The 26,001-nt window shown below is 33.2% G+C and overlaps 3 protein-coding genes and 1 long non-coding RNA gene across 5 annotated transcripts in view; 2 read left to right on the top strand and 2 right to left on the bottom strand.

Moving 5' to 3' along the window:
• Positions 1–9,988, bottom strand: part of LOC105675932 (zwei Ig domain protein zig-8-like) — a 123,610-nt gene extending 113,622 nt beyond the window's left edge. Inside the window, exon 1 of the mRNA XM_067351464.1 lies at positions 9,273–9,988. The gene's annotated coding sequence lies outside the window, so the exon portion shown is untranslated. The remainder of the gene's footprint in view (positions 1–9,272) is intronic.
• A 113-nt stretch (positions 9,989–10,101) lies between these two features.
• Positions 10,102–14,143, top strand: LOC136998573 (uncharacterized). Its single transcript, XR_010889164.1, has 2 exons — positions 10,102–11,367; positions 11,538–14,143. It is a non-coding gene; the product is annotated as an uncharacterized lncRNA (long non-coding RNA).
• Positions 14,144–17,769: 3,626 nt separating this feature from the next.
• On the top strand, positions 17,770–21,355 carry Scamp (secretory carrier membrane protein). Its single transcript, XM_012373434.2, has 8 exons — positions 17,770–18,018; positions 18,683–18,946; positions 19,055–19,118; positions 19,204–19,332; positions 19,441–19,597; positions 19,684–19,785; positions 19,870–19,996; positions 20,077–21,355. The coding sequence occupies exons 1-8, from the start codon at positions 17,962–17,964 to the stop codon at positions 20,236–20,238; spliced, it is 1,062 nt and encodes a 353-aa protein (XP_012228857.1). The 5' UTR covers positions 17,770–17,961; the 3' UTR covers positions 20,239–21,355.
• On the bottom strand, positions 21,324–24,702 carry LOC105675928 (DNA helicase MCM9-like). Of its 2 annotated transcripts, XM_012373432.2 has the most exons (11): positions 24,495–24,702; positions 24,251–24,395; positions 23,798–23,959; positions 23,453–23,578; positions 23,271–23,377; positions 22,929–23,145; positions 22,573–22,806; positions 22,107–22,477; positions 21,825–22,034; positions 21,533–21,687; positions 21,324–21,433 (listed from the first exon to the last, which is right to left on the bottom strand). In XM_012373432.2, exons 1-11 carry the CDS (start codon positions 24,587–24,589, stop codon positions 21,381–21,383), a joined length of 1,875 nt encoding a protein of 624 aa, XP_012228855.1. In that variant the 5' UTR covers positions 24,590–24,702; the 3' UTR covers positions 21,324–21,380. The 2 variants fall into 2 exon arrangements, with proteins under 2 accessions (XP_012228855.1, XP_012228856.1); XM_012373433.2 differs by lacking the exon at positions 24,495–24,702 and having other exon boundaries at positions 24,288–24,395.
• Positions 24,703–26,001: the final 1,299 nt, after the last annotated feature.

Here is a 26,001-nt window from a genome sequence, read left to right as displayed (position 1 = left end):
AATATTAATATCTTTCAACGAGAAATGAGAAAGTACGAATAGAGTGATATTTACAATGCAAATATAAGGATAGCATTCTATAAATAATTCTATCTTTGCGTTCTGGTATATGAGATAAACTTGATATGACACTGTTTATGTTTAATGATCATTGCTGATGAAATCTATGATTTCGATTTTGATATTACAATGTTTTTATGAATGAGAGTGATTATTACGATTGTATTGCTATTTTTTTTTAAGACTTAAATTTTTGTCTTTGATAGTTAAATATATATAGCGTATTGTTTAGCAACGGCACTCTATCACTTTAAAATATAATTTTTATTTTTCCGTCGATGATTACTCAATATCAAATATTTGTATTGCAAAATTGTCGTAAATAAATAAAAACATCTGTGACACGTATTATATATATTTTTCAAATAAATTGATCAATCCATTTACAGATATAAATCTGCAATCATTATGACGCACAACTTATTAATATTTCTACAAAATTCAAATTTTTATTATTTTTGTACTTAAATATCATTCAACAAGAATAAATAATAATTAATTCATCAAACAATAGTTTGAAATAGCTTAATATAGAAAGGTAAAACCATATTTTGTGAAACTAATTGCAATTAGAACTACTATAACTACAATTCATTATTTCGCTTCAATAGTTTATACAACATTACTCATTCAATTGGATAAAAATATTCATTTCTCTACAGTATTGAAGGTTGAACTGTGACTAATCAATGCGAACCTACTCTACCTCGAAACCTAGGATCATTGCCAAATCACGCATCAAATCGTCAGAATACTTTTGTCCACTGAAATTATATAATGTTCATTGTCACGAACATCGTCTTGATTCAGTCCGTAGCAACAACCCCTACCCTCACGAGTGTCATACAAAGATCGAAAAGAACATGCTTCGACGAACTCATCAGTACGAATGCCGACAATATCGAAGACTTTTTCGCCGAGTAACCGAATCGTCCCCTTCGGATTAATATAATCGACATCTACGTGACTGTGGCTTCTTCCCATTGAGAATCCCCATTACTAAATGGGACGAAATTCCTCGCAAATATCTTTGAGACTCAAGACTTTCAAATCGAATCACATTGTTATATCGCTAATCATCTGTATATTATTGTAAGACAAAATTTTGTTATTTAAATCAGTTGAAAAAAATAATGGAGTCCTGTTCTCCAATTTTCAAATCCATGCGTTTTCATTATTCTTGTCATCACATTTTATATTTCGTTAAAACGACTAAACCAATATTATATTACAACTTGAAAATTTTCTATCTGATAAAATAATTAAATTAAAATGATTCAATGTTATAAATAATCTTGTAATCTATTTTTTTAAATATTCAACAACTAATTTTAGTAATGTATTTATCGTCTCTTCCGCCATCCTTCGGTATGTTTCGCGCTTTTCTATTTATATGTATAAAAACAATTATAATATACAAAAAAGTAGGTATATAAAAAATTAACTTTCTTTATTGGACATTGATATTGATAGAGAATTAAGAAAAAAAATATTGAATTGTTTAAAGAATTTTTAAATTACACTTTGTAACAAGAAAAAAAAAGAATAAAAGATAAATAAAGAATTGAAATCAATATTTGCTTTTGATTTCTTTTCCATTTTCATATATCATCATGCAACTATATATTTGGCCATATCTACAATATAAACAAGTTAGAACAACACATGGACATTTTATTGATTGAATATTATACGTAAGTATACGTAAGTAAGGATTAGTTCCATCACTATTCACGAAGAAAAAGAATCACTCTTTCTCTCCTCCCACTCCCGAGTCGTTCCATATGTCAAGGAATCCAGCGAATTGGGAAGCTATTGAGTGCGGCAGAGTGGACGAATGTAATGTACAGCCGACACACGCCTTTCACGAGTGTCCATACCAGAAGGGTCATTCACGAATACCCAACCCTTTATCGTTATTGCACGTTCGGGGTAGCGCGCGGGGATCGCTTGTAGATGGCACGTTTGCCGCGTGTTTCCCGGCCGTTCGTCATTTTTAGTGGTCGTCCCTCGGTCGGTGAGGTATTAAATTATATTTCATCGGTGTGATTAACGATCTGGGATGTATTATTAAAGCGTAGGACCCGTAGAACGTGGAATCCTTGTTGGACGAGACGACCGGCCCTTCTCTTTTACCGGCACTTGTTCGAAATATTCCTTTCCGTTCGGATCGCATAACCTTCTCTCTCACTCCTCTATCCTCCTCCCATTTCTTCAATCCTTCGATAAAGTGATGAGTGAATGATAAAATGCTTCGCATGATAAATATAGATAAAAAATGATTTAATTATTGAATAAATCTTTTTCCAAGGCATATACGTTATGTACAGTTAAAAGTATCGAAAGCTATCCATTCAAGTAAAAGCATTGGAATGAATACTTTTGGAAAGTGGTGGAGGTACCCGAGCTTTCGATGCTCCTAACTGTACATGTATATACGAGTACAACATAATCTATGTTGAAAAATGCTGTACGTTTTATAATTGTTCGACATCGTAATTAGCTTATTTCGTCATTAATTCAAAACATTGCTAATGTTTTAGTAAAGTTTGCAATAAAGCTTAGACTTATAATGTAAAATTCGTGTAATCGACCAATCGGTAAACAGCACACGTAAGGCTAAAACAACTGTAATTGTTATGCCTTGCCACAACAATCAGACTCGCGCAATTCTGCTTATATCATTAAATTCGGTCAATCAAATCATACCGCGTGTGTGGCAATGGTCATGTAACAAATCTGACCTGACATACGATTGGAATTTTCTCGAATGTTCAATCACCGCGTTAATAAAATCCGCGGCCATTGCAAACGCAACAGAGTCCGTAAACAGATCTTGTACTAATCACATATAGCAATTGCTATGCAATCGCTATTCTACCATCACATCCCTATGCAATTACCGCTATTCTTACTTCGCAAACCTGCTTTCTCACTATCTAGCTCGCGTCGAAACCGCGGCGTTATTTTTCAAAATGACATTACACTGAAATTTTGCATAAAACTGAATATACCATCGACAAATAATTTTGCAAATCAAAGTCGAAATGATATAAAGAGCAGACTCGCTGGTAAACAAAAAGACGATGTTGATTTAAAACTAAATATTGTATAATCAGCAAGAAATTCAATAATTAACGCAACTATAAAAAATGTTCGTATGTTAATACCAAACTAAACTCAAACCAAACTCAAATTCAAAATAAATTGCTAAATAAATAATTATTTAAGCACTTTGTTTAAATGCAGCATTTTCTATAGCTTCGAGGATATATTCTCGGCTATATTTCGTTTAGTATAATTTTATGTATTTTTCTTGGACCCACTGTTTTACTTTTATATGAACAAACGCCAGCAGCATTAACGGACAAATAAACGTGGCTCTAATAAGTAAGTAAAGTTTGAGTAAAAATGCGATATTTTTGGACATACCGATGGCATTCGATATCAATTTTCAATAATTTCATCTGAAAGACTTTCAGCTATTACCTGTGGTTGACAACTTATATAGAATAGTGCTTACAGGAAATGTGGTATACGTATGACAAATTCCAGAGATTTACCGCGCTACCGTTCAATGAGATACAACGAAAATTTGCATTTCACAGAATCTCAAATGCAAGAATAGGTGTCAGTCGAGAACGACTCACGCGGTTATTGTTGGCACAAGGTTGAAGAATTTCAATGGAAGACTGGTTTGCGTCTCGTTACGAATTCATCGTTTACTTCTGTTCGAATAGTATTTCTTTGCGAGTTGAATATATCGTTAACACCGGAAAATCGAAAGAACGATTCTACATTTTTACAAAGAAATAGTGTTGAGAATTAGAAAAATGCAATCTTATCATTAATTTTATATACAGCATGTCCCATTTTAAATGCCGCAGGCACAAATATCTCAAAAATAAAGGAAGATTCGAAAAAGTGTTTTGAACAAAAGTTGTAGAATTTCGAGAGGAAAAAAAATTTATTTATGTCACCCATATAATAATATTTATTTTACTCTGGAATGACTTTAAAAAGCCCCGTAAAAGTTAACATAAAAATCATAAATAAAAATTTTTATTTTTTATTGCATATTCTTATGCCTGATGTCAAGACGTTTTCAAAACACTAGTTACTCTTTTGCAATGAAAGCTTCCTGAGATATTTTCCATTTTATTATGACAATTGTTTGTGTCAAATATAGAATATCCCGTAAAATATTTACTTTTTGATACTCTTACTTTATTATTTTTATACGTAGAATAATTAAAAAAAGTTAATTAATATTATAAAAAACACAAAAAATTATTAAAAAATTTTACAACATTTTGCAAATATGTTGCTGCATTTTGTAAAATTGTAAATATAAAAATTAATCTTACCAATTCTTTTCATTATTCTACATAAAAAAACATTAAGGTGGAAAAATGAATACTTCATGAGGTACTTCCATATGTTACACTAATAATTGTCATAATAAAATAGGAAATATCTCAGAAAGTTCTTATCGCAAAAGGATTTGTAATGAGCATTTTGAAAATGTCTCGACATTAGGTACGAAAATATGGAATAAAGAATAGAAGTTTCTATTTAAAATTTTTATGTTGATTTTGATGGGGCTTTTCAAGATCATTCTAGAGTCGAATAAATCTTATCATCTTTTTTTCCTTTCAAAATCCTACAACTTTTGTCCGAAACACTTTCTCATATCTACTTTAATTTTCGAGATATTTATCTGCGGCATTTAAAATGGAACATCCTGTAAATTGGAAATAGACGTCACATTGATATACTTTCAATTGTACAAATTTATTTATATATATATTTTTATTTTTTATTTTATTTTACTGTAATTTTCTATTCTTTCAGTGTAATTTTTAGTTATTTTTTATTTATTTAAAATGGACATTTTTTTATGCTAGATTCAGTTGTAAACTTTGATCCAAATTGAAAAAAATTGTATTATCCGTTTTTATTGTTTTACAACTTTGTGTCAATTTTGAATCACATTATTTTGTATATTAGATATATCATTGCTCACTCTTGAAATCATACATATATATTTTCATTCATCACAATTTCTTCAATCATTTAAATATTATCATTTTATCCCCCTACATTAAATTGAATATAATATGTGATAGTAATAAGAAAAAGACCGATTACAACTTTCACGGTAATACCTGATTAAATTTCACATCTATAATATTTATATATTCTGATTAAATTAAAAACAAGATGCGAGCCTGATAATAGAACATTATAATTGTCGAATGTCCATAAATAATGTCAAATGTATGGAAATATACTGCAAAAGATAAATTTAAACGAAGCTGCACGAGATCACAAGACTTATGATCGCAACGTTAGAGTACAAAACGGATGAGGCAAGTTTTGTGATCGTGTGCAGACCAATTATACGTCCGCATATATATCTAGTAGTACGCGCACAGTAACGCTAATTACACTGTTTCTCTCCACCATCGTGTATTCAACCAGTAATTTATAATTCAAAAACAGGTCGCAAAGGTAATCGTTACTAATGATATCATAAAACCGATACAAATGTCATATATTTAATGTGTATTATCCACACTTGAAATGTCGCCATACTCTAATTTAAATCAAACCTCTTTGGATATCAAACTCGGAGAAGAAATCGTACTGGATGAGAATCGATAAATAAAACGATGAGTTATGCCGTGATACATAGGTATTTCAAATTGGACATCGTTAATACGTTAATTAATGGACGCTTTGTTCTCGAACATTTAACTTTAATTTGCAATTTTTTCCATTCCATGTGAAGCATTTTGTCCATGAAAAGAAATCATAAGTGATTTAATTGTAAATATTAAAACAATATTAACAAATAAAATAATCAACCATTTTAAAATCTTCTATAAAAAGTTTTATACATATATTATCTTTATTCACTTTAAGCACTTTTCATCAAAATTACACGTTAGAAATATTGACATAGACGATAAATATCTCTTCTTTGCATCGCGTTTCTATAAAGAACAAAAAAATAATAAATATTTACAAAACTATCAGTCTCTCTACAAATCATGACTTTTATATGTGCAATAAACGAAAAAGCATTTACATAGTAAAGTTAAAAATTGCAGAAAAGTCGACCAGAAACTCTCGTTTCACCGAATAATATTATCGGTGCTGTGTAAATTTCCACCGATTTCCGTTTGCTTCGCCGCTGTGTGAACGAGCGAAAAATCTGATTTCGTTATAACTCAAATATTCGGATATCCAGAATATTCATTGGGCCGCATTAATTCGATAATATTTATTTCCCTATGTATCCTTATTGGAATGTACTTCACACGTATCATTTTCGCGCCATCACACACATCATCGACGAAAATTAAGAACAGAAAAAGTTTCTGATGTTGCAGAAAAAGTTTCGCCGCAGAATCCCAGACAAAACCAGACGCAGAATTATGGGACAAATAGACGTCGGGACACGGAAATCGATTAATGGAGGTTAGCCGCCGATGCGGTTTGGCGAAAAGTAACCGAAACTGTGACCCTCAAAGCGCGACATGAGAATAGTTTTCGGCTCAAATGGAATTTCAAGCGTTTAACTGACAGCTGATGAATTTGCAGCATTGATGGTGTTTTAGCAGACAACCACTACCGCATGTTAGGCGCGATAATTTAGAATTTTTACAACATATATGCAATATTTTTGCAATATATGCAAAATATTTGTAACTATACTATACTATAGCTATATGTTTCGAAAAAATTATTGTATTTTCGGAATTTTTGTATAATTGATAAGTTCCAATTATTCCTTAAAAAATTATCAAGTTTTCGATGTTTTTGATAAAAAAAATTTTAAGAATTAAATAAAAAAAGAGAATTTTTAAATTAATAAAGTATCGACTTCATATTTTCGTTATGTGTATAAATATTGATGACATTTTTATTTGACATTGAAATATATAGCATATCAAGAAATACGGTCGTGCCAAATTTTTGTAATGCGCAAAAATCTTAATAGCCAAATTTTTATTATATTTAATTATACACAATGTCACGTATGACATGAGGTATGTTAACCAAGCCGATTAATTAATTTGCATTTATCCACTTTGCTTTCCTACGCCAGCTTGCTCAGCAACGATATACGACATATCGGAACACACGGTGAACACTTGACACGACGTAAATTTTAACATTATAATTTAAAAATTTAATGTTAGATTCACGCGTAAGTTTCTAAACGTGAGAAAGATCGAAAAAGATGCTCGGAGCTTGAATCTTCACAACAACAAAGCTGGAAGAAAGATAAGCGAAATCATTAACGACAGTATATACCTTTTGCTTTTTTATCTATGTAATTATTTATAAAGCTAACAGTTTTTTCGTGAAAGGAGCTCAGTCACGAGTGTCAAAAATCGACAGAACATATCCTCGTAAAGTTAACAACTATGTAATGAGCGTCATAATTGCCGTAAAGCAATACTAATTACTGTGCCTTCGAGAGAAATCGTTTAGCGCGGAAATTAAGCTCGCCAGCATTTAATGAGAGCACGCCGTTTTTCAATCACTATGTACAATTGCAGTAATTCTAAGATTGTAACATATCGCACGAAAAGTGTACATACAATGTAATCGAAACGGGTGCTCATTTCTTTCTCGTCGCTTGTCTTATATATCGTTCCGAACGTCTACATTCGCAAATTTCACGGGCTCATTAAGTTCGATTCCATAGAGAGATATATATCTGCGCAGATTAGCATCAATATCTCGCAATGAAAAGTCCAATCGCGAGGTCGGATAACAATATGGTAGTATCGATAATAAGACGCGCATCATGCTCACAAGTGTATGCAAAAGCCGGACGCCATCAAATTTGATTTATCGCCCAACAACCAATCACCTCACAAAAGATAATGTCGTTGTTCCGGGATTCGCGCAGACACGCTGCCTGTTCGCCTTGTGTATTACTTAGACATTTCAATAGCTCCTTACGGAATCATACAGATAATATTGTATCGACGAGATTAAATGCCGATGTTGCACAATAAAATTGTATTAAAATTTCACGCAATTAAAATAATTTAATCTGCAATTAGATAAAATCAAAAGCAACTGCAAAGATTTATATTAAAATGAAATGTATAAATTCCGACAAAAAGAGCGCAAAAAATATCTGATGTACCACTGATTGTTCTTCACGATCTAATCCGCGGTTCCTTTTATTTCGCTCATGCAGAAAGGTCGATGATCGAAAATGAGTGTTTATGAGAAACGATTGCGTTATGCCCGAGGAATAGCGAGGGCGGCGCGCCTTAATTAGGGAAAGTTCGTGCTTTCGTTTTCTTCAATAGGGCTTTATTATGAGAGGGCGATAAAAACTCACTGTTTGTCGGTGTACGTTTGTACGTGTATATGTGCATGCGTACCTCGGTAGCTGCGAGACTAACGACTTATTCTTAATAAATCGGCCTCGACGCGTCACTTTATGCTCCGACGATTTTTTTAACCTCTCTTGTATGCAGCAATCGGGATAATTCGAAATGTAAATCAATTTCGTGCGCGTATACGTGCCGCGGCCATTCACAAGCATTTGCGACCGACGCACCATGAAAGAAGCGAGTGCCGGAATTTACAGATTACTTTACTCGATACGATTACGACCATTTAAGATCACCTGGTCGGTTGTTCAAATTAATCGAGACGTACTACTTTTCGCGCCAGTAGCATCTCATCTCGTCTCAAGAAAGTCGTGATATTCTTTTTCATGCCTCGATTCACTCTATTGTAGTATGAGACAGAAGGTGCAGTCCTGCTCGCATGCACTGTCACGTCATTGCGAGAGAGCGAACAAGCGCAGGCATTAAAATATTCCACTTCGCACCTAACCTCTTTATTCTTCTTGATTCGTATTACAAAAACCACTGGCACCACTGACATTAAATGACGCGACGACCATTGAGACTTTATTGAACCAACGCGCTCTAAAGCCATTAATCGCAATTATAGCGTAAGGTGTATTTTACGCTTTCTTTGAAACTCGATAAATTGGATATAATATTTTATCAATCAAATGATTGTTACTTATCGAAAAAGTAAAATCGATTTTTATCGAAAGATTGAGATTAAAATTAATTATTATTGAAAGAGCGCTATTATTCAAATTCAATCCACTTATTTGAGAAAACGCATATTTTATAAGCATAATATTAAAATTTACTCACCACTCGATGTCCTAGGAGCAGCTGCTGTTGGCTGTTGGCTTTGCCATTCGCTTCGACGTTGACTGCACCAAATACTTGTATGGCACTAAGTAATTATCACGATCGGTCACTTTATACAGCACTCCCGATATATTTATAAACGCACTGCACTTTCGAACGAATAACGCAAAACACGGACCGCCTGTAACTTTGCTCGACACTCGCGACATTGGCGTGAAATACGTTTAAAGCCCAATCTACAATGTGTTTTTTGATTTTTGCCTTTTTACCTTTATGTAAAGGTAATATATTTTTCTTTGGAAATTTAGAAAGGAGAAATTGTAAATCACAGTGTTTCTTGATTTCATGCGACAAACACATAAAAAGCAAAGATACGAAAGGCAGAGCATAAGAAACAATACGCAAGAAGCACATTGTAGATCAGGCCTAAAAGTTTGAAAGAAACTTCACACCGATACTCGATGATGCGACGAGCAATATCCGATACGATCCGTGATTGCAACTGATTTTACGAATGTCGATAGATTAATAAACGCGATCGTACGCTCTAATTAACATTCCACGACGATTGTTCGTTGCTACATTCGATACTTCCGACATTTATTTGCACGCGGAATTTATTTCGAACGAGAATATACACACGCGAAACGTACGACAATATTCGCTTGCATCCGACACTTTCGCCACTGTCCTGTGAAATAATCAACGCCACCGCGAAATAGATCATGTGACGTCATGTTTAGAAATGATCACGTGATTATACTCGAAACTCCCTAAGACGTTGTGTTACTTAATTCTATCTGATAAAACCACGGAAAAATATAGAAATATTAATACATAATTGCAACCGTATGCATCAATTCATATACGATACGATTCATATATTTTTACGAATGTCGAAAGATTGATAACTGCGCGACCATATATCTTAATTAACAATTTCTTAACAATATTTTAATTAAATATTTCCAATAATTATTCCCGTCGCAAAATCTGTCTCCGATACTCAGAATAACGCGCAACATTATCCTAGAACAAAAAAAAATGCACGGGAAACACAAGACTATATACTTACTCGCGTCCGATACCCGCATAGTTGCCCAGTGAAAAAATCAGCGCAGCCGCGAAATAGATCTCGTAATGTCACGTGACATATTTTCATATTTGAACTTCTACAAAAATATGCTGAAAATTATTCTTATATGAACAAGTGCATCGATCAATTATTACATTCATAATTTATTTTATATATCGATTGCTACCCCACATAGCAAAGATCTCCCCAGGCCATCCCAATTTGATCGAAATGGTCCCAGTTTGATCAAGAGTAAAACGTTATCCGTAAGATTACCTGAGGATATCCCGTGTAGCATGTCCTGTGGATATCTTATGTACGATCTCCGCAGGACATCCCATTTTGATCAAAATGATCCGAACGATACAGATCGATAATAAATAGTCATTCGTAAGATTTCCTGAAGATATTTTTAGTACAAAAAATATACGTACATTAAAATTGCTTTTTCTTCAAATTTAGCAAAAGATTTCTTACATAAATATTTTTTAGTAAGACATTTTTTTTGCTTAATTTGAACAGAGAACAAATTTAATTTTGTGTGCATGCGTAGACACACATATAACATACAAATATAATTTTAATCCGTCCATTTGTTAAGATCAATGTACAAGTATATATAGAGAAAATATTTATTTCTATTATATGACGATACTAGAACTTGGTCATCGAGTTCTTGGTTCGAGAAGCCAGTATATATAAGATTACCGCTTTTTGATTACCTAACCTTTCTCAGATCGACAACTCGAATCGAATTCTAGTGTCGTAGATCGGTGAACATTAGGTTTGTTCTTTATAGCTGAACTGGCTGTACTAGTTCAGAGTTTATCTTTTTTCCCCTACATTGGAAGGAGAAAGATAAACTCTGAACTAGTGCAGCCAGTTCAGCTATAAAAAACAGACCTATTGAGATTAACGCAGGCAGTGAAGTGTGAGTTTTGTGCTGTGATTCTCCCTTAAAAAACGGAAAAAACACATAAGCAATAACATATAAGGCGTCAAGAACTATTAAATTGACAGGTAATTATTAAAATCTAAAATTATTATATCATACGCAGGTCATCTTTCTATATATATCATAAATAAGGTTATGTTTGAGAGATGTTGACTAGTAGAACACCACTACTACAATTTTTATTTATATATTTTATATTAATTTTTGTGCTGTATATATACCTTCTAATTCTTAGAAGTAAAAAAAGATGACGAGTAAGTTGAACCAAGATTAAAGTTAATCTACGTTGGTGGAACTGGGCATGAATGATCAGCCGAAACGTTTGACATCGACGATGCCTTAACAATATTCGTTACTATGGATACTGATACTTCTATCAAACATCGATAACAGATGTCTAATAGACATTTATGATGAATTTATATCGTTATTTATCATGGAAATAATATGGATTTCTAATAGAAACCTATCTAATATCCATCGTAGAGATAGATGTAGTATGGAGTTATGGAGATTATATGGACGTCCATTGGATATTATGTTCCGTGTGGGATATATGTACAAACACATAAACACACACTTAAACACATAGATATTTACACTAATAAACCTATACATAATGCATATACATATAATACATACATTAGATTTAGTTATTAAATTATAAAAATTAGATTAACTTTCCATCTAATTCATTAAACATCTGGTTTAAAAAAATTAAAAATATATTGAGAGGTATATGTTTATATTTATGTTATATAAATGTTTATACGTATTTGTAGGTGCAGTTCAATTAAAATACCTGCAAGCTACCGAGCACGAAATTTCGGAACCAATTAAATCATGGTTTTGTCATGCAACTGAAAAAATAAAAAAACTGAATGCTGCACAATAAAATATTTAATACTCTCTTTTATATTTTGTTCATGTGTATAATTCATACATAATATTAGCAATTTTATGTATAAAATATTATGTATGTAATATTATTCATATTAAGTTATAATATTTAGTAATATTAAGTTTATTAATTTATATCTAACACTGTGACTAGTGCAATTTTCAAATTTACAAGACGTATCTTTAGTTTTCGTTTATATATATACAAATTTTATTTTTATTGTAACTATTTTTACATTATATAGTAAATACAAAATTTAAAAAAAATTACATATTTTATAATCAAATGTGCTTCAAATGTACTATTATTTATATTACTTATACGTACTTTACCTTTTTTGAAATGTGTCAATTTCTTAAAATAATGTAATGTAATAGAAGCTTTTATTTTTAGAAATTTTGCTAATAATCTTTCCTTTATGCTCATAAAAATACTTACATGTCAAATGTCTATATAAAATATTTGAAAAAAATATGTATTTTGAAAAAATGTTTCAAAAATTGTTTAGTTTTAAAGGAGTAATAAAAAGTAATAAAACAATATCTTGATAATGGTGTCATTAAAGCGAGATTGTCGTAATTTTTTAAAATATAAATAATAATTAATATGAAACTTTTTGAGAGAGAAAGAGAAAAACGTTACTTATTAAGATTACTGTTTTATTGCTTTCTTAACTTAAAACTAAACAATTTCTGTTTAAATCTTTTTAAAAAATATATTTTTTAGAGACATTTTAAATAAATATTTAAAATAGATATTTTTCTGGATGGTATTTATAGTCCGATTTTATATTTAGAATCGTCTTATAATTTCATTCAACTAATGAAATAATGTTGCGCAACCATTTTGTTGTTTGAATGAGGTTTTAAAATGATTTCGAATATAAGATCGGATATAAGATTATAAACACCATCCTATATTCAATGATCTTATCTGGACTTTATCTGGATAGAAAAAGATATCCAGAGGGCATTGTTGGGATCTAATTTAATCATATGTAGGATATCCCAGGGATATCCCAGGGATTTATTTTTGGATGTCCTACGAATATCTGAAAAGTGGACATTCGGATATCTCACGGATGCCCTACGGATATCCTACGGCTTTGTACAGACATTCCAGGGATATCTGAAAATCCTTTACATTACATCCCACGGACATCCGTAGGATAAAATTTTGCTATGTGGGACTACTCACCACATACTTTATACGATTAAAAACGATTTTTGAAAACCACTTTAAAAATATATTCTCCATGCATTAGACTTTCAAAAAATGCAAAAAAATTGATTTTTTTATCATTTTAATGAGATTAACCTCTTAAGATATGGATTTGGCATCGTAATATGTCCAGCAAATACAGAACATTGCAGCAATATTGCTGCATTGTTCTGTGTGTTTGCTGAAATCTCCTTTTACCGGATATATAGAGAAATATGTAGTTTTAAATTACATCTTTAATTTGATATTGGTTGCGTTCCGTTTCGCACATTATGCGCACGAATTACATAGAAAACGTTCCGTTTCACTCAATGCGCGCATGAACAGCGCTTAGAATTCCCTAGATCCCCACCACCTGCAGCGCATAATACACGCATCAGCTATCTCAAGTTTGAGTTGCAGCAGCTTATGCGTTCCATGCGATTGCGTAATTGCATATGGCGATTGATAGCGATAAGGCGGGAGCACAGACTTTTGCATAAAGCATAACGCATAAGCATAAGGAAATTGATTGGTCCGTTTCCTTATGCATTTGCTTATGCTTATATATAGACCAATCAATTTCCTTATGCTTATGCGTTATGCTTTATGTAAAAGTCTGTGCTCCGGCCTATATTGTAAAAAGTGTCAAAATAGAAAGAGTCATAATGGAAGAGTCATTGATGATTCACTACTATTACTGTCACTCATTTCATCAATTAAAAACATTGTCACATTGATAGCGCAATTTATTGTGGAATCCATTTTGATTTTTCGCTTCTAATGCGTTCAATATCGTTCCGTTTCAAAGCATGTATCATGCGCATAATGAAACGAAACGCAGCCAATGCGCTAAGCATTAGCGATGCAAACGATGCGTGCTATGCGCAAAACGGAACGCAACCATTATTAGTTATAGGTAAGCATTGAGTAAAAAGAAACAGGAGGGAGCATATACTAGCCAGGACTAGGTAAATCCGCGGACGGATGCACGTCATGGCAGCCATCTTGAGCGACCACTTTTTGAAAGTGAGAGGGAATGCTCGAGCATTGCGGCAAGCGGCATACCGTACGCATTAATATGCAGTGTATAGTCTTTTATGCAACAGTGTATGGAAATAAACGATCAAAATGGTATACTGTAGAGCTTGTGGCATAACAGCAGCAGCTCGAAATCATGGAATAACGTTTCATCGGTTAGTATTATCAACAATAATGAGATTTTTATTTTGGAGATTATAATCATATGTATAGTATTGTGAAATTGTAGATTCACAATAATTACTAAATAATTTTCATTCACAAACAGGTTTCCGAAAAATCCGGATCAAAGAAATGCATGGATAAATTTTTGTAAGGACGAAGGATTTAATATAAATTTAGATTTTAGATTTTAACATTGCTCTTATGGAAATACTGCACGAGTGCAATCCCAATGAAAAACGCCATTAAAATTTGGTATTATTGTTGCATATTATAGTTATTTTCTTTTAATTGTACATTATTTCCTAATTAAACATAACAAGTCATTCAATATTGGCGCCCTTGAGCGGCCATCTTGAGCGACCACTTTATATAGTGACTTCCGTCCGCACTTTTAAGACCAAACGCTCCCTCCTGTTTCTTTTTACTCAATGTAGGTAAGCGATCACTGAGCGGCTAAGTGAGCGGTTGTAGAACTGGATGCACCCATTTCCTCCCAAAGAACGCTTTAGGCCGAATTCCCACTGAGCGCGTCACGCGTCGGCGTCATCCGTCGCGTCACGAATTAACCAATCAAAACATCCCATTTTATTCGCGCGGCAAATAATGCAATAAAATGGGATGTTTTGATTGGTTAATTCGTGACGCGGCGGATAACGCAACGCGTGACGCGCTCAGTGGGAATTCGGCCTTAGGGCTTCTACACACAGAACGCATTGATGTGTTGCGCGTGGCGGAAGTCAATACGACGGCCAATAATCTATTGCGACGCGGAATAAAGTTATATCCACAGATGTCTATACTAGTACTAGATCGCTAACTTCGTCAAAAGAGCTGAGGCCGGCAGGATTTCCGGTTTCAGCCATGACAACCTACAACAAAATGGCGACAATGCGTGTGTATGTATATATCTGTACGTGCGTATGCACATGTGATACCCGGCGTGGTGATACAAATTGATAATATTAGGCGGTATTCATAGTCCGTTCTTATATTCAAAATTGTCTTAAGCACGGACTTATATTCGCTCTCTTCGTCACACATAGATTGTGTCTGACAAAGAGAGCGAATATAAGTTCGTGCTTAAGACGATCTTGAATATAAGAACAGACTATGAATACCGGCCATTGTAAAAATTCTTGAAAGATGCCGAGCAGTTGTTGAGCAGTTGTTGAGCAGTTGTTAAGCGGCCATTTTGTTGTAGGGTGTCATGGCCGAAACCGGAAATCCTGCCAGCCTCAGTTTTTCCATACGTCAAAGCCTAAAGTTAGCGATCTAGTACTAGTATAGACATCTGTGTGTGTATTAGATAGGCTATGCCCCTTCCAGTATATATGTTCTAAGGTTGTAGCATAAATGTGGCACCAAAGTACCATGTGACCGTAGTCCCCGCTCCCCGAAAGCGGCTTCACCCCCCGCGGCTTACACTCCATCTTCTTATTGCTATAGGTCTGTTCTTTATAGCTGAACTGGCTGCATTAGTTCAGAGTTTATGAAAGGAGAAAGATAAACTCTGAACTAGTGCAGCCAGTTCAGCTATAAAGAACAGACTTTATGTGTGCAACTAATTCCGAGCGCTGTTTTAGATGGTCACCATGAAGAATAGAGATCAGAAGACCGAACTAGGCTTTCAGAAATGCGACCAAAATCAGGTTTCTGAAGTAACACTGGTGGTACTCGATAGGCGGCGTTCGAATCGCAAAACTCCTCACATATACATATACGCTTGCGTATACATACCATTGAGTAAAAAGAAACAGGAGGGAGCATATACTAGCCAGGACTAGGTAAATCCGCGGACGGATGTACGTCATGGCAGCCATCTTGAGCGACCACTTTTTGAAAGTGAGAGGGAATGCTCGAGCATTGCGGCAAGCGGCATACCGTACGCCGTACGCATTAATATGCAGTGTATAGTCTTTTATGCAACAGTGTATGGAAATAAACGATCAAAATAGTATACTGTAGAGCTTGTGGCATAACAGCAGCAGCTCGAAATCATGGAATAACGTTTCATCGGTTAGTATTATCAACAATAATGAGATTTTTATTTTGGAGATTATAATCATATGTATAGTATTGTGAAATTGTAGATTCACAATAATTACTAAATAATTTTTACTCACAAACAGGTTTCCGAAAAATCCGGATCAAAGAAATGCATGGATAAATTTTTGTAAGGACGAAGGATTTAATATAAATTTAGATTTTAGATTTTAACATTGCTCTTATGAAAATACTGCACGAGTGCAATCTCAATGAAAAACGCCATTAAAATTTGGTATTATTGTTGCATATTATAGTTATTTTCTTTTAATTGTACATTATTTCCTAATTAAACATAACAAGTCATTCAATATTGGCGCCCTTGAGCGGCCATCTTGAGCGACCACTTTATATAGTCACTTCCGTCCGCACTTTTAAGACCAAACGCTCCCTCCTGTTTCTTTTTACTCAATGATACATACACAAGAACGAAAGATGTAAAGAATAGAGAGGTTATTGAGTGATATGGCCGGAGCACAGACTTTTGCATAAAGCATAACGCATAAGCATAAGGAAATTGATTGGTCCATTTCCTTATGCATTTGCTTATGCTTATATATAGACCAATCAATTTCCTTATGCTTATGCGTTATGCTTTATGTAAAAGCTTGTGCTCTCGGCTATATACTTAATGACTCCAGAAAGTAGTTTGGCTTCGGCCATGTTACAAGCAACATCGTTTCGTTATTTTTTGCAACCTAACGGTTTTCTTGTTCGCAGTTCGCTGTGAACTTTTATGTCCCTGCCCACGGTGTCGTGGAACGCAAGCGACATCTCGAGTAGCATTTTGAACTAATTCAAATGACCACTTTTGAGCTCATAATCTGACGCCATCGCCTATTAAGTTCGGCCTCCTGATCTCTATTCTTCATGATGGTCACAATGGTTGAGCATAGTCCGTGCCGTCCGTGCACAACTCGTCTAAGGATATATCCAGACAAACTTGCATAAGCGCATAAGCATATGTATGGACAAGAAAATGGATTGGTCGTGAGAAGATGCACAAAAAATGGACCAATCAAATTCCTTATGCATATGCTTATGCGCTATGCAAGTTTGTCTGAATATAGCCTAACCGACTCTAATCGGCAACTGCTGATAGGTAATGGTCGACGTTGTTCGAGATGAATGGTTGCTGTTACGGCTAGTTACGGCGTTACTGTAGTATTGTGTAGTTGTATAGTGTGTAATGACGAGACCACAGTTCATCAGGTTTAGACAGGTTTAGATAAGATTAATCGAATATATCAATTGTGCGTACTCCGAATCTTTCACCTGCGTATCGGTGGTGCAAAAACGAAGACGAAAAATGTCCGGCTTTGACGAAAATCCCTTCGGGGAACCTACAATCAATGATCCGTTTTCGGTGAGTAGCGTTCCCTTCATATCGATGCAACGAAACACGCAACCTCTGTGCTTCAATATTGTTCGTGTATCTGTCAAAGTCTGCCAGTCCGCTTCATCGATATTTTTGTTTATTTCTTTTCTTTTTGTCTATTTCATGAAAGGTTAATCATAATCTATCGAACGGTTTTAAACCGATAAGCGATGCTTACGAAGCTGTAATAATGATTTATCATTGAATGTGTCATCCTAACGTCGGCAAAGATATATTCGTCTCCGTTGACGATTTTTTTTTTCCTTATCGTCATATGATCGACATTTTAGTTATTATGAAATCTAATTAGATGAATATTTGTTGTATCTGTACTTTATACATATGTAGTGATATTATATGCAATTTTATGATGTTACATTGAAGTAACTAATATAACTCTTCTATCGATTATATATTGATTATAAACATGCGCGCTTTAATTTTATAATTAATTTCAGAAAATTGATTTTAATGTATAATCAAAAATTGTATCGTTTTCAATAACAATTTATTGAAATGCAAGTTTGTATTTTGTAAAACTACATAAAATACGAGACTTGATATCAAAAACAATCAAGAAATAAGATAATTAACTTTACTAACAAAAGATTATTAGAAGAAAAATGAATGGATATTTTTACATAAATAATAGGATCCAGCGATACAAAGAGCAGTAAATTCTACACCTGCTAGTAGAAGTCTTGAAGACTACAATCCTTTTGCTGAACAAGGTCCTCAAGGAACTACACAAGTTAGAGGAGCAGTAAATCCACCTATTTATGGTGGAGTCGGTGCAACCCAGCAACCAGCCACACTTCAACCTACTAATCAAGAAGCACCTCCTCCTGCATATGCTCGCACTCCCCAACAAACAGTCAATGCGGCTCTTGGAAGTCCTATGTCATCTTCGGCAGATGTAAATTTATATTGAATATTTAGTTTTTGCAAAATTTCTTTCATAAGGTATACAAATCTCTTGAAATATTTTAAGATTAAACAAAAAAGTATTTTGATGTGTTTTTAGCAACGATCAGAAGCAGAATGGAAGGCCAGATCGGACGAAGAAATGAGAAATACACCTTACTATCGTTAGTATATTATTCGCATAATTCTAATTCTTCATATTAAATAAAATTTTTTTATTTAGACATATTAAAAATTTTTATATTATAGCAAGGAGAAATAATTGGCCACCACTAGCAGATAACTGCTGTTTTCAACCATGCTACTATCAAGACATTGATGTGGAAATTAATATAGATTTCCAAAAGATTCTGAGACAATTATATTACTTATGGATGTGTGAGTTTCGTAATAATGTTACAATTGTTTATTTATCAGTTAAATGTATGTTAAAAATACATTTGTTTATCAATATGCCGATAATATATTTAACAATATTATTTATAGTTCACTGCGTTATTCTACTATTTAATATACTCGGAGGATTTCTTTTGGCGATACGTGGCTATGGTATATCATATTTTGGCCTGCCTCTTTTGTATGCCGTACTCTTTACTCCATTTTCCTTCATGTGTTGGTTTAGACCAGCGTACAGGGCTTTCAAGTATGTTTTTCAAATTTATCTTTTATTACAAGAGTTATCCAAGTATAGGGAAATTAGAAATATGTAAATTATCTTAATTTTTTTAGGAACGACAGCTCTTTCAATTTTATGGTCTTTTTCTTCGTCTTCTTCTTTCAATTAATTGTTACTGGCATTCAAGCTATAGGTATTCCTGGTACAGGAACTTGGTAATATATATACTTTTGCTCCACTTTTATGTACAATACGTGAGTATTTTTATGTTAATGTAAAATGCATTTTTCATTTTGTAGTGGTATAATAACAGCAATTGGTGCATTCGACTCATCGGTCAAAGGTATTCTTGTCGGTCTTGTAACGCTCTTCGTCGCTATTTGTTTTCTTCTGGCGACATGCGGTGATCTCTTACTGCTCACTAAGGTATAATACATATATAAAATAATATAATAAAAATTGAGTATTAAAAAATAAGAATAAAATTATTATTACTTTTTTTTTAGATTCATCGCATTTATCGCACCTCCGATGCAAGTGTTACGAAGGCGCAACAAGAATTTGCTACAACATTCTTACGAAATGAGCATGTGCAAAACGCGGCAAGCAATGTCGCAGCAAGTACAGTTCGTACGCAGATGACTGACATTAGCCAATCGCGTTATTAATAATTTTATCATTTATTTGTCCCAAAAATACACTATGTTCTGGCTTTACATCATTAAGTGGATAGATCTCATTAATTCCGCTGTTTATGGATCATACAAATCGATCATGCGAATGTATTGCAAAACTTATTCTTACAATGCAATATAAGAAAATTGTGCTTCACGATTAAATTTATTCTCTAATGCACGTTGTGTGAACAACGTTAATTGTACAGATACTATCAGTAAAATGTCGGAGTATTAACTTCGGTATTTCCTTTAAACAAATCTTTCAAAACCAATATGTATTTGTTGTTTCTAAGTAATATTTTATGCTTCATCACGTGCATTTATTTATGAAATCGTCAGATTAATAACAATGGTATGGCTGAGTTATTAATAATTACATTCAAAATTTTATTATTTCATAATTACTTATATTTCCTAGCTTTCAACGGCATAGTCTCGTAACAATGTGATTATGTGCAAGTTATAAGAATATCACGGTATTTAAGTTTACTCCAAGTTTAAATAATTGTAAGATTCAATCTAAAGAACCCACAATTCCTATTTTTTAAAATATTAATATAAACGCTAATTTTCACAAACAGCCTGTTTCTAAATCTTGTAAAATTCTATACACTCTTGTTTTATGCAACATGTTGAATGACTTCTTTATTATGACTGTTATTTTTCACATGTAATGTAAGTTAAATAACTCGTTTTCACTAGAACGCTGGTAGTGAAACAATGTTGATAGAAAGAAGTTGAAGTTCACTCGAAATTTTATGAATCTGTGAATTGTTTTATTATTTATGCAAACGTTAATTCATCATCAATGAATAATTCAAAGTTATTTTAAGGAGTTGTTTATGGTTTTTCTGATCAGTGTTAAAAAATATGGTTGTTATTTGTTGGAATTGAAATATATTAAGGTTTATTTGTACTTCTTCACATACTATGATGATAATAAATACAATATAAATATAACTAGTTTTCAAAAATAATCAAAATATAGAAATTCTTAAATTCTTGTACAAAAGTATAGTGTGCATTATTATATAAAAATTGTCTCACAACATTCAAAAACATCTGTCACAAAGTAATTGATTTTAAATAAATTGCTTTTTAATTTTAATTGTGATACATTTGCAGACTAATATTCATAGATATGCTTCTAATTCCTGTAAGTTAAGTCTTCTGAGTAAGTTTTTGGCTGCAAGAAAATATTGAAACATTAATATAATATATATAAAACATAGTAAAACATTTGATACATTCATATAATTTAGCAAATTATTTAACATATACGTACCTTTGGAATGATATGTTTCAATTGGGTTTGTTGGAAATGGACAACCGACATCAGAATTATTAGACATAGTAGTTCCAATCAATTCTGCTGCAGTCACAGCGTCAACAATTTCTACTTTAGTTCGGTACATGAGTTTTGCATGACCTTCGGCTAATCTGAAAACATTATTCATATGATAACTTTACTAATGTTATTCATTTCTACAACAATACTTGGAATTGATTCAGGATAAACAACATATGATAGAACTCTTATCACTATTGATGACTGATTGGGTAATTGTTTGTTATACCTGATAAGACTATCTAAAAGTCGCACAGTTGTTCTCTCAGGTCTTCTATATGGATCTGATCTGTGATAAAGATAACTTGCACTGAGTATTTTCTTCGCTCCTTCTGTTAGCTCTGGCTTAAATGTACGCACGTGTGCAAAATATTCACATAGAGTTTCTTCCATCCACAAACCTGTTATATTTGCAGGACCCATGAATATTTCGGAATATCTGTAATAATATTTTATATTTTGCGTTTATATGTAACGATTATTGTGAATGAGAGAAACGAATATTTATTACGAATTATCTTCTTCATCTTCACTAGCAGCTTTCAAAATATGATCCGATGTCATTCTGTCCCATTCAGGATTTCTAGTATCTCTCAGAAGAAGGATCAGATCGAAGCGCGACAGAAGGGGATTTCCTAAACAGGTTTTCCATTCATCACCTGAGAAACATCCACCGTCCGGATTGGTAGCAGCAATGACGGAACAGCGACTATTCAATGTGCTCACCATGCCAGCTTTTGCTATAGAGATTGTTTGTTGTTCCATTGCTTCATGTACAGAAGTTCTATCATGCGAACTCATTGTTGCGAACTCATCCACACAACATACACCTCCATCTGCGAGCACTAAAGCGCCAGCTTCTAAATGCCATCCATCTGAATCCTGTAATATATTTCTTATTGAAAATAATTCAAAAAAATGATCACTTGGTTCAAAAAGACGAATAAAAAGGAACGAAGCATTTAACATATACTAACTTTGACAGCGGCTGCCGTAAGTCCAGCAGCAGTAGTACCAATGCCGGTTGTAAAGACGGACCGTGTAATTAGTCGAGACGCAGTACGAAGCAACTGCGATTTGCCAGTGCCAGGATCTCCAATTAGAAGAAGATGCGGTTCACCTCTTACACGTGTTCCTGTTTCGTTAGTTTTTGCGACACCTCCACACAAAACAACGGACAACGCTAATTTTGCGAGATACATACCATACAACTGAAGAAAGGAGGAAGCAGGAAATTGCATTTATTAAAATGTATATTTTATATGATATATTATTATATGTTTAATATTATTTACTATTATCTCTCGTAATATTTGAAAACATTAAATTGTACCTGAGGACAAATAGAAGCGAGAATATTATCTCTGCCAGTTAACGGATTATCTCGATAATGTTCCCAGTACGTTGTAAAAGTGTCTTTTATTCCTGCAGTGGAGAACGTTGCTTCTGAAATTTTCTTGCGTATAAAAATGCTATTTGCCATTAAGAATGGTGTGGCTTCTGCACGACAGCCAGCTTTTAGTTTGTCCCATTTTCGTATAATCACTCCACTAGTAAATATTTTTATGAATTTAGTTTCAAATTTAGTTGATTACATTTTATAAGTTATCGTGTGCAAAATCTAACCTATTTTTTATATTACAAGAAAATAAATCAATATTAGTAATGTATGAACCTGACATCTATGTTATCTCCAGGTCTACATTTGTCAATAAGATCATCTAACAAAATTACTTGTAGGCCCACAGCATAGCAGCTTCTTGTATCTGTTTTACATTTGTCCTGAAGACAAAATTTTACTCAAGAGCAGAGAGAAAACAATATACAATAGTAATAGCAAGACAAAACTTTTTGTACCTGAATTTTCATTTCTTGATAGTCTGAACAATCATCTTGTTCCAAGGATGTTACTGCTTTTAAACCTTCCGAATGACACGATTCGCAACACTTAATATTTCCAAATAATCGCCTTTCCCATTCTAGCTATAAAAAAAAAAATTAAAATTAATTTATAAACTGTTCTTTTTCAAAATGATAGAAGTCCAATTTTGAAAAAACAAGTTTAACAGTATTTCTAAGTAGGATAAAATAAAAAACATTAAATATCTTGAAAGAAGAAAAAGTGGACTTTTATATCACTTTCAGAAGAAAAAAACAGCTCATATATTTATATCATTGTTTTTTTATCGAATGTTTACATACCTTGGCTATATTGACATGTTTGCATTTTTTACAGACAAAACGCTTTTTTAACTTTATAACTGTAGGCTGAGACATGCGTACTACAATTCCAGATGTTGAAACTAACTGACCAATTTGACCTGTATCAAGTTTTATCGGTACTGCAGTAATTCTAATGTGAACCTGCGCATTAATGTTATAATGAGTTAATAATTCCCAGCATATTAATATATATATATATTAAAAAAGATTCAGTTATATAAGTATAACTACTGTACAAATATTTATCAACAACAGTGTCTATATAATGATCCGATTGATTATAATAATGATATATATTTTAATTATATATATTTTAATTATAAAAACAAAAAATTTAATATCTGGATGTCTTTTTGATTATTATAGCATTAGATATAAATTTATCCAGTATCGCAACAATGCGCTAATGATTAATAAAATAACAACTCTTACTCTGGTTTTTACTGTTTGTTGAACTATTTTACATAACTGTTTCTGAGCTTTTACTGCAGCCTCCTCACACAATGGTAAATAATGTCTAGGATTGTTTAGGATTTTCTGTGCCTTCTCTGCATCAGCATCAAATAACGACACAAAGCTGAAAAAAAAGGAAAAAAAATTTTATATATATATATGTGTGTGGTATATATGATGCTAAATTGACAGAAATTTTAGCAAATATAAAGACTCAACTTACTTTACATATATTGAATAGAACAAATGATCCTCTGCAGCATTTAATATCTTTTCCAAGTCTTTCGTGTGATACTTTAACAAATAATCTTGAAGCATATTGATAATTTGGAATAAATTACCACTATGATAATGATCGAGGAATTAAAAACTTTTATCTATAATAATACACGTGTAGCACATAACAAGGTTATTTTCCCGCTAAACAATGTCTACCAATCTATAAAAAATGAACTGCTAACGAAACCTAGGGACTAATGGCAAAATCCCACTGAGCGCGTCACGCGTCGCGTCATCCGTCGCGTCACGAATTAACCAATGAAAACATCCCATTTTATCGCATCATTTGTCGCACAAATAAAATGACTCCTCGACTCGAGGAAGTGTTTCAGTCTAGTAAAAGCACAGATGTCTATACTAGTACTAGATCGCTAACTTCGGGTGTTTACGATAATTCAAGTTCGAGTTATATGGCCGGAGCACAGACTTTTGCATAAAGCATAACGCATAAGCATAAGGAAATTGATTGGTCCATTTCCTTATGCATTTGCTTATGCTTATATATAGACCAATCAATTTCCTTATGCTTATGCGTTATGCTTTATGTAAAAGCTTGTGCTCTCGGCTATAGCGTTTTCGATTATACAGGATTTGAACGACCCAAGATTGGTTAATGACGTCATTGCAACCTCTCCACCAATGAAAGACTTGCATTTATAGTAAAATAGTGATTGATCAACCCTAGATCGTTCAAACCCCGTTTATTCAAAAACGCTATTAGTTTCACTAGGACCGAAAAATGAGATAGACATAACCATCTAAAACCTTTATGATTCATGACAACTCGACGCTGTCTTGTATTGCTTGAGTTAAATTCATTGAATTTGTTGAGTTTATTGAGCAAATTTTATTGTAATAGAAAAATGTCAACTGCAAATCAGTCTATGAAGAAACAAATAATGTTGGTATGTATGTTGGTATACCTCTTTAATAAATTAATAATAATATAATTAATAATAATAATAAATGACATTTTTCTATTACAATAAAATTTGCTCAATAAACTCAATAAATTCAATGAATTTAACTCAAGCAATACAAGACAGCGTTGAGTTGTCATGAATCATAAAGGTTCTAGATGGTTATGTCTATCTCATTTTTCGGCCCTAGTAAAACTAACTCGAACTTGAATTATCGTAAACACCCTTCGTCAAAAGAGCTGAGGCCGGCAGGATTTCCGGTTTCGGCTATGACACCCTACAACAAAATGGCGACAATGCGTGTGTATGTGTATATCTGTACGTGCATATGCACATGTGATACCCGGCGTGGTGATACAAATTGATAATATTGTAAAAATTCTTGAAAGATGCCGAGCAGTTGTTAAGCAGTTGTTGAGCAGTTGTTGAGCAGTTGTTAAGCGGCCATTTTGTTGTAGGGTGTCATGGCCGAAACCAGAAATCCTGCCAGCCTCAGTTTTTCCATACGTCAAAGCCTAAAGTTAGCGATCT

The sequence above is a fragment of the Linepithema humile genome, chromosome 3 (genome assembly GCF_040581485.1).
Source record: "Linepithema humile isolate Giens D197 chromosome 3, Lhum_UNIL_v1.0, whole genome shotgun sequence".
NCBI classification, from domain to species: Eukaryota; Metazoa; Arthropoda; class Insecta; order Hymenoptera; family Formicidae; genus Linepithema; species Linepithema humile.
This window is presented reverse-complemented; position numbering and strand designations above follow the sequence as displayed.

What these genes read in the sequence shown, in the direction of transcription:
- Scamp (XM_012373434.2), top strand. Translation starts at nt 17,962, where the DNA reads ATGTCCGGCTTTGACGAAAATCCCTTCGGGGAACCTACAATCAATGAT. An exon ending in GAGAAATACACCTTACTATC is followed by an intron (nt 19,119 to 19,203) that starts GTTAGTATATTA and finishes TTTATATTATAG; the next exon opens with CAAGGAGAAATAATTGGCCA. An exon ending in ATTATATTACTTATGGATGT is followed by an intron (nt 19,333 to 19,440) that starts GTGAGTTTCGTA and finishes TATTATTTATAG; the next exon opens with TTCACTGCGTTATTCTACTA.
- LOC105675928 (XM_012373432.2), bottom strand. Translation starts at nt 24,589, where the DNA reads ATGCTTCAAGATTATTTGTTAAAGTATCACACGAAAGACTTGGAAAAG. An exon ending in AACATGTCAATATAGCCAAG is followed by an intron (nt 23,579 to 23,797) that starts GTATGTAAACAT and finishes TTTTTTTTATAG; the next exon opens with CTAGAATGGGAAAGGCGATT. An exon ending in GGAGATAACATAGATGTCAG is followed by an intron (nt 23,146 to 23,270) that starts GTTCATACATTA and finishes AATATTTACTAG; the next exon opens with TGGAGTGATTATACGAAAAT.